The sequence below is a fragment of the Curcuma longa genome, chromosome 12 (assembly GCF_044706935.1).
Source record: "Curcuma longa cultivar G26 ecotype Majalengka, Jawa Barat chromosome 12, ITB_CL_G26_1.1, whole genome shotgun sequence".
Classification (NCBI taxonomy): domain Eukaryota; kingdom Viridiplantae; phylum Streptophyta; class Magnoliopsida; order Zingiberales; family Zingiberaceae; genus Curcuma; species Curcuma longa.
The window spans coordinates 9,566,743-9,576,353 of record NC_133872.1 but is presented as its reverse complement, the minus strand read 5'-3'; the positions used below and the strand labels follow the sequence as shown (position 1 = coordinate 9,576,353).

The 9,611-nt window shown below is 37.1% G+C and overlaps 1 protein-coding gene across 1 annotated transcript in view; it reads right to left on the bottom strand.

The window, feature by feature from the left end:
- Positions 1–4,303: 4,303 nt before the first annotated feature.
- Positions 4,304–9,611, bottom strand: part of LOC141842869 (uncharacterized) — a 6,106-nt gene continuing 798 nt past the window's right edge. Inside the window, exons 2-3 of the mRNA XM_074730854.1 lie at positions 5,367–6,681; positions 4,304–5,207 (exon numbers count right to left, since the gene is read on the bottom strand). Coding sequence (XP_074586955.1) covers positions 4,948–5,207; positions 5,367–6,681 — 1,575 coding nt within the window. The 3' untranslated portion in view covers positions 4,304–4,947. The remainder of the gene's footprint in view (positions 5,208–5,366; positions 6,682–9,611) is intronic.

The following is a 9,611-nucleotide window of genomic DNA, read 5'->3' as shown; positions in this document are numbered from 1 at the left end:
CTCAACAAAATGGAGTTCAAAGATGGATTTGGATATGATATCTGATTTCCACCTCCCTTTGGATTTAAATGATTTGCTCAGTGGAAGGCAACAATGGAGATGTTCTTCCAAATTGATATAGAGGAGTGATTCGCTCTAATGGAGGGATTTGAATCTCCAAAATACAAAAAGAGAAAACCTTTTCGAAAGAGTAAATGAGGAGCATGTCAAAAGATTCAAAGCACACGACAAGGTAATTAAAATTTTAACTAATAAGGTGCCTAATGATGTTTTGTGTAAATTAAGTAAATATAAAGATGCAAGTGATCTAAGAGCAAGTTGGCCAAGCTTCGTGAAATCCATCACCAATACAAGATGAGGATGCACCCAAGAAGATAAATTTGTTGGTTTAAGAATAAAAAGACTTGGAGATTGAGAGGTGCTCAACATCCAAGATGGAAGATAAAGAAGCTCTTCCTCAAGAATTGAAGGGGGAGGATAGGCTATTGACATCGAAATGAGAGGAACCCTAGGCATCCAAAGCCGATGAAGAGGAAGCTAGTGCCACCTCAACAAGCATAGAGAGTCCAACACTGGTACTTTTCAATGAGTTAATCAAAATTGAAAAGAAATGTTTAGAGTCTTTACCTAGAGATTATGACTAGAACTGAGTAAGGCTGATTGAAGTTGAAAAGTTTGGCTAAACTGAATGATTGGATGGTGAGTAGAAACTTTTGATGTGCTCTTAACTTCACCTAGCCATAAAAATGTTATGTCTATTCAATCTCTCAGACTAGAGCGGCAACTGCCCACACTGGGCCTACATTGAGAGATTTATTATTGGGATCTATTGTGTCCTTTTGTATGCGCCGCTTCAGGAAGATGCCTCATTGAGAGATTTATTTTTGGGATCTCTCTTCATTCAACTTCTATTTCATCCTCTTTCAGTTTTTTTCCTCTCTGTTATTGATATACCGGCTGGTTTGTTTGCTCCATCAACTATTTTCATAGCTTCGTTGATATGAGGTCGAAAGGATTATTGGATGTGTGCTCTTCTGACTCCTTTAAGCTTTAGTTTTACCAGCAAGTAGTAGTATTTTAAGCTTTAAAAAATTGAGATATTTAATTTATTAAAGTCAATACTTTCATTTGATTTTGTATTCAATTTACACTTAATGAAATATGTCTTAGATATTTTAAGTAAAATATCAACGACGTTACAAAAAAAGATTAGGATATTAATTATGAATACAATAGATTTGATACAATACGCAAACATCAACTTGATACAATACGCAAAAACTCTAAAGTGATATGTTCACATTTTATTGTATATGTAAAGAAGGATATATTTCTAACAGTTAATAATAAAACTATTGTATAAAAGTTTTAAAATTTAAAGATCCGAAAAGAACAATTATAAATTAATTATTTTATAATACTTTATAATTATAACATTTGATATATTTATTTTATTTTATTAATTATATTATATTGTTGCCTACAGTGAATCAAGATCCTACCTCCGCCCCTGTTATCCTTTTTTAACACCCAATTCAAGTTTTCAGTCACTCGAAATGGACATTTATTGATGGACTGAAAGTGTCGTATTTATGCAACCTATTTATTGTTCTCATTTACTGACTTCAAGGCCTATTTTGGTCGTCTATAAGAGATTTTTTGATCAATAGGGCAAGTCGAATGTGGTCAAATCAATCAAAGCATTTGGATTTTTAGAGACCTAAATTTAGAAATTATTTGATCACCCAAAAGGGATTTTCAATATACTGGACAAGTCAAAATTTGTCAAACTAGTCAACGATTGTAGAGTTTCCTAAAACCTAAATTTCGGTTTTATCTAGTCGATCGACATGTGTTCATCGACTATAGGTATTTTTTTAATTTAATAATTATTACACAAAACTAATTTTTATGAAAACAGATAATTTTAAAAATTATTTTAGAAAATTATTTTAATAGGTCCAACCATATTTTTGAGTTAAAATGTACATGAATTACACATCCAGTCTAATTTTGGATTGGTCACTTAGGTGATCAATGTATGCTATGTAACTTGGTTCAGTTTAATGCACAATGATAGACATCAAGAACCAAATGAGAATCCTAGTATCTCATGTTCAACTACATGCCTCAATACAAAAACAAAGTAGTCCTTGATGTTTAAATATTCCTACAAAAAATTTCTAGTCTATAAAACATATGCTAAGTTCTCCCCTAATTAAGTATCTTAACTTCAAATAATGCTAAATGGTTTTGTGAAAATATAGACTAGATTTGAGCTAAACTTTATATTTGAGTCTAATTTTGTCTAAGTTAGCATTAGCTCCCCCTAGTTTAGTGCTTGGGTATAATGTTTCAAAATCAATTTTCCTATGTCTTAGTTTGTTCCCTACTGAGCCTGTGTTAACATAATAAATATGGTCTTGAGGTATCCAATAACTACTAAGTTCTAGTTTGTTAACAAGATAGTGCTTGAGAACCCACAGTTTTAGAATCATTATAAGACTTTCTATTTACTAAATGTATGATTTTTTACTTAATCTCTAATTTAAATCAAACTCTAGTCATGTTGAATACAACCCATTAAGACCCAAATATCATATCTAAATACTTGGAGTTTGACGTGAACTTTTCCAACATTATCTTTTAACTCTTCAACTTGAGTTTTTAAGGTATATTTTTTTTCCTCAAGTTTTTAACTTGAGTTGATGTTCCTCCATGAACCTTCTCGGTTGAAGTGGTAGAGTTGGTCTCTCCTTTAAGTCTTTAACCTTATGAAGGAGTGACTTAAATTGTTCCTTGGATTTAACATTTTGTTTGTAAGACAGACAATTATTTGATACAATTTTTTAACAAAAGGATCATTTACCTCATCAACTGACTCATTTGAGTTGCTAAGTCTTTATCATCAGGTGGATATTTTATCTCAAACTCAGACTCACACTTATGAGCTTCTTAGCCATGAAATCTATGAGCCTGGTCTGATTTGGCTCGTCTTCTTTGAATTCTTCTTATGAAGAATCATTCAAAATAGCTTTGAGTTCTTTCTTTCTTCTAGGCTTCTAGGTTCTATCTTCACCTTTGTCATTGAGCTGAGGACATTCAGACTTTTGGTACCCCTTTGTATTACAACCGAATCAGGTAAATGTTGACTTCATTCCGGTGCTTCGAGTTTGAGAGGTTTGCTTATTTTTATTTTGGAAAACTCTCTTGATGTTCTTCTTGGTGATGTTTTTGTTCTTCCCGATCATCCTCTTCACCAACTTAGCTATCTCTGAATTTGTGTGTTCATCATCAGCTTCTAACTCTACAAACTCAAACTCAAGCTTAGACTCTGGTTTTTTCTTTAAATTGAGTTTTTGGCACCTAGCTCCTAGTTTGACTTCCAACCAAAACTATACTATTCTATCTCTAATCAAGATTAATTTGTTCATGCAATTCTAATTTGTAAAATAATTCATCTAATTTTATGAAAAATAAATCCTGAAATACTTTATAAGCATCGATCATAAATACCCATAAAATAGCTCGGAAGAAAATTTTTAGTGCATACCTGATTAGATCACCATTTTAACTCATTCCCTAATTGCTTGTAGTCTGAACCTTCCATGCAATTGACTTATTAGTTCTCCCTCTTTTCTTTGTCAATTCTAGAACTAACTCAACAATAAGTCTCTTTTAGCTATTCTTGAATCATGAGTTCCCTCATGAAGCTCAATTAATTTTTCTCACAACTCCTTGATACGGCTGAAGGGACTACTTTACTAAGCTACTCTTGTGAAAATCCATATTGAAGTGCCCAAGTTGCTTTGGCATTGACTTGATACTGATCCATTTGCCAAGGTCCAATAGTTCTCCAAATCATCTTTAGGCAGCACAAATTCATTTTTGTTGATGAATCACATTTCTATGTGGGTCATCAATAGTATTTTATCTTTCCTTTTCAATAGGTAAAATTATTATCAAGGATGGCAAAATAGTGATGTGGCCTTTCTAAAGGGTCATCCCACACATATAAATATAAAAAATACAAGCAAAATTCTTCAAGACTTGAAAAACAAACTTCTAAAGATCTTAGGTTAATAGCAGTAAATAATAACATTCTTTTTTCTTTCCTCCATCTTTCCCTTCCCTTCCCCTAAGGATATATTTTCACCATAGATTCCTTTTTTTATCTGTGTTTCTGAGTAAGCTGAGTGTAAAAGTATTAATCCCTAACCTATCTTGGATCATATCTTTGTGTTGTGTAAAAGTGTTAATCCCTAACCTATCTTAGATCATAGCTTTGTTAATACAGTTGTTATAAAGATTCCATGGTATTTTAATTTCTCAATGAAATGTTAAACAACAACCAATGGAAGCATACAAGCCCTTGTTTCACTAATCCGGGGGTTAAATATATGTTATTTCCCACCATGGAATAGCTATCAAGGTCCACGCCTATAAATCGGACATGCTACAAAATTATTATGAGAAACAAAAATATTGGATCAACTTCATCCTACCTTAAACCTGAACATCAGGTCAACATCCCCATGCATGGATAGTTTTTCTGCACAAGGCAAGCCACAAAGAATGAAGTGGGATTTGACCATAACCGTATAGCTCCCTTATATCTTCCTTAATTTGTAAGCTCCCAGAAAGGTCATCCATCCTAATTTGCTCTACACCAAGCATGCTTAACTATCCCAGAATGAATAATGTTGGGACTCACCATCAGCGTCAAGAGATTGTGCGATTAGGAACAATGCATCCCTTTGAGAGTTTGCTACCAATGAGCACTGACCAATTTTAAGGACTCAAAAATCATATTAGAAGTCACCTCGATATATTATCTTCTGTTCTCATTTCTCATAATTCCAGATTATATGCAACTGTGATTGTCCCTCAATTTGAGTATCTTCAATAAAACAGTGCTGAATTAGTTAGCCCCTGAAAAGAACACTTTCAACACCCATGTGTCACTTCCCCATGAGATAGAGCTCGCATTTCCTTAGTATTATGGAGGCTGCTTACAAGAGAAGAGTAAACAGAATCATCTGGACGGATTCCGGCCTTCACCATCTCATCATACAACTTAAATGCCTCATCTGATTTCCCTTCTTTGGACAACCCTGATATCAGTGCTGTATATGTGACAACATTTGCCTGCACATTCCTTTGCTTCATCTCCGCAAAATACTTGACAGCAACATCCAACTTCCCACCTACACAATGGCCATGAATCAGTGATGTGTATGTGTATACATCGACCAGCATACCTTTCTTTTCCATTTCCCTTTGAAGCCTCTCAGCCTCCCTAATGCTACCTTTCTTGACATAGCCATCAATCATAACATTATAAGTTACAACGCTAGGATCTGCACCTTTATTAACCATCTCCCTGAAAAGCCTATTTGCCTCAACCATGTCCCCCTCTTTGCAGAGTATGTCTATCAACGTCGTGCAGGTGACAGTGTTGGGAACAATCCCTTGCTGAACCATAACATGAAGAAGATCCTTAGCTTCTCTGATGTTATTGGACTTGCACAGCCCACAAGCCAAAGTATTATAAGTGTAGACATCGAGCTGTATTCCTTTCTTCTCCATGATGGCTTTCAAAGTCAATGCTTTGTCTATCATTCCTTTCCTGCAGTACCCATCGATCATTGTGTTGAAAACAACCTGATTCATGTCGATTCCCTTGCTCTGCATTTCATGCATCATCATTTCCGCTGCCAGAACCTGTCCGTGCTTACAAAGCCCATTGATCAATGCTCCGTACGTGTGGTCATTGGGTTCAAGGCCCTTCTCGCAGCACTGGTCGAAGAGGGCGAATGCTCTTTGTATGTTTCCCGCCCTGCAGTTTGCATCGATCAATGAAGTGTATAAATAAATGTCCCCCAGCAAACCTTTTGCAGACATTTCCTCGAACACCTTCTCAGCCTTGTTTGCATCTCCAATCTCAGCGAATGCATCAACTAAAATCGTGTACGTTGGAACATTAGCCTCAACGCCTCTTTCGTCCATCACCTTTAGCACTTGATACATCGAACTGAAATCACCTTTCTTGGCATATATTTCAATCATAGGATTATAAGACATGACATTTGGTGCGAGACCTCGAAGGAACATATCGTCCACCAGCTTCCGTGCAACTTCCAAGACACCATTCTTGCACAACCCATCTACCACTATCGCCATCGAGTACACCGAGACATCAACGGCATCCGAATCGAGCATCCGAATAAGGAACCGGTGCGCTTCGTCGATGCGGCCGGATCTCCGCAGCGCCTGGAGGTAGACGGTGCAAGAGCGATCCTCGACGCGGCCGAAGCGTTGGAGCAAAATCTCGAAGGCCTCCAGGGCCGGGTGTGTCAAGCCGGCGTCGGCATAGACTCTGAAGAGCATGTCCAGCGCGGTGGGGTAGGAGATGGAGGCCGCTCGGCAGGAGGCCTCGAGGGCCGGAACAAGGGAGGTGGACAAGGGATGGTCAGAGGTGGCGAGGGAGGTGAGGAGGGACTTGGCAGCGGCATAGCGCTTGCGCTGGAAGAGGGAGCAGAAGCGGCCAAGCTGGGAGAGAAGAGGAGGAGGGATGGAGGTAGGTTGGGTGGGGAGATGAAAGAAACGGGGGAGGATGCGTTTGGGATTTGAGAAAGTAGGGTTGTTGTGGAAGAAGAGAGAGGAGCGGTTGATCAATAGCTTTATTGTCGATGTAGAAGACATCTGAATGCTAATAGCCGGCGTTGAGGTAGCGGCCGATTAGAGACAGAAAAGGCACGAAGGAACGGCGCAAAAGAAAGCGAAAAAATAAATAAATAAAGGACAGAAAAAAAACACGAGGTCAATGACAATTAAAGCATTGAATTCTTCTCTTGTGTTTTTTTTAAAGAAAATAGTATGATTTTTTTAAAATAATTTTTTTATTTCAGTAAAAAAATGGAATTTATCAATTCAATGATGTCACACGGTCAGATCTCATGATTATTTATGAGAATATAAATAAAAAAATCATAATTGACCACGACAAAGGAGGACATTCGATCTTTACAACTTCAATAAATTTATTCTGTTGTAATCAATTCAATTATAGTTCGGAGGTAAAAAAAAATGATTCAAATGCCAGTGTGCAATGGAAGATCAAAATGCTAGAGAGGATAAATAGGGATTATTAATGTAAATATAAATTTATTATTAAAATACATCTCTTAGGTGGTCTGATATTATGAATTTTGATGTGTGAATAAAAGATTTAATTTAGATTTTATATTTATGTTTATATGTATGTGAGTGTATAGAGACGGAGAGGTATACATACATGGAAATGATTTGGTACGATAGATATTCAATGATTCAAGGTGCATGAGAGATTGGAGACGAGTGATAGATGTTGGTACAATTATGCCCTTAGCATGTGTTTGCATGTGATTTTGATATTTGCACAGTGTTTAAGTTAGACAATATAATTTATCCCTTTCTTCTATCAAAAGTCCTGAGTTTGATATAGTGATTTGACCAACTCCCCACACAGATGACAGTGACCTAACTCCCCCACTCTTCCTCCTTCAGATCCCCAGGAGACTACTCCTACTCCAACAGAGTTTGCTTCCATGCCCAATAGGTTGTTGGTGTTGAGAGCATTATATCAAACTTATATTTTAACTTATATTTTAATGTATGAGTAAGTTTAAAGTTAGTCTTATGTTGATCTGATGGATTATGCAAGTACAAGTTATTTGACAAAAGATGAAGTCCTAATTGGGAACCAAGTAGAGGCAAAGTCCTAATGAGACTAGGCAACTAAAATCCTAATTGGGAACTAAGTAGTGGAAGTCCTAACAAAGTTAGGCGATGGAAGGTCTGATTAAAATCTTGAGGAGTGACTTAGGAAGGGCGGTATTGCTTTGTATGTAGGTGGGGAATGAGGATGGACTTAGGAGAAGGGTTAGCAACTAGATTGGAAGAAAGGTCGGTTATAGTGGAGTGTTTGTTGGATCGTCTGGGTTGCACCGACTTGATGGAGTCCTCTCTTTTCTCTTGGAAAGAAATTTTGCCACTACATAATACATTATGTCATTTGCAAAAAAGAGAAGAATTGTAAGATAAGAATTAACTCAGATCAAATATTGAAAATCAATAAACCACCTATAGATTCTAGGTTAGGGAATTTGAAAGGGGAGAGCTCAAAATAGGATAGAAGTTGGTCGTCCAAGAAAGTTGAGACACTATATCTCTTATTTGTAGGGCTCGGATGCTAATGAAAAAGTGGCAATGAGCTCTAAATACTTTCACATCGAGAAGAGGAGAACTTAATTGGGCAAAAAAGAAGAGTTGTTTCTGACTCTTATTGTAGGAAGACATATCAATTAAAAATTAGCAGTCAGGGTAGGCCATGAAGTAAAAAATTCTCGACTCTATCATTTTTAACTGATAAAAGCAATGGAACAAAAGGGGTGATAAGGGGAGGCCATGGTATTTGAAAACGATGATCGTGCCAGCTAGGATTCTAAAAGAGTTGGGAGTGAGTTGGTTTAAAGGTATTTTAAAGAAGACTAAGATATGGATGTAGATGGAAGGGATAGGAAGGAAGAGTCTTTTCTCTAACTGACCTACGAAGAAGGTAGCAGCATATTAGCGACGAATATTTGCGACGAAACATATTCATTGCAAATTTACAACAAATTCTACAACAAAAATGAAATTCATCGCAAATTTGCAACAATATTTGCGACGAAAATAGATTTGTTGCACATTCAGCAACATATAATTTTCGTCGCAAAATTCGTTGTAAAAAAAATAATCGTTGTAAAATTCGTCATAAATTTGCGACAAATTTGACATTCGTCGTCGGAAATAATAGTATATTTCTGAATGAATTAAAACAATGAGGATTACAGCCATATATATATATATATAGATAGTTAGGGCGGACTGAGTCATATGACCGGGTCACATATTTTAATATTCTAACACCCCCCCCTCAAATTCAAGGTGGTAGAGTAGAGATCAGCTTGAGTTTGCTCGATAACACATAGAAGCGACCCGGCAAGAGAGACTTGGTGAAGACATCTGCAATCTGATGTTCGGTAGACACGGACCGCAATTGCACAGTGCCAGCACTAACATGCTGCCGTACAAAATGACAATCGATCTCGATGTGCTTAGTTCGCTCATGAAACACATCATTTCGAGAAATATGAATGACACTCTGACTATCACAATGAAGATCGGTGGCAGGCGGTTGAGGAATGCCAAGATCAGAGAGAAGTCGTCGAATCCAAAGAAGCTCAGAAGTAGAATCAGCAAGCGCACGATACTCTGACTCAGCGCTGGAACGAGAAACAACAGTCTGTTTCTTGCTTCGCCAGGAAACAAGAGAATCACCCAAGAAGAAACAATAACCAGTGATGGAGCGTCGGTCAGTGGGATCAGCCTGCCCAATCAGCATCAGAGTAACCAGTGAGTACTAATGATGAATCAGCAGAGAAGTGAAGACCATGTAGGAGAGTGCCCTTAACATAGCGGAGAATACGTAATACAGCAGAGTGATGAGTTGTACAGGGACTAGTCATGAACTGACAAACGATGTGAACTGCATGAGCTATGTCAGGACGAGTCACAGCAATGCATTA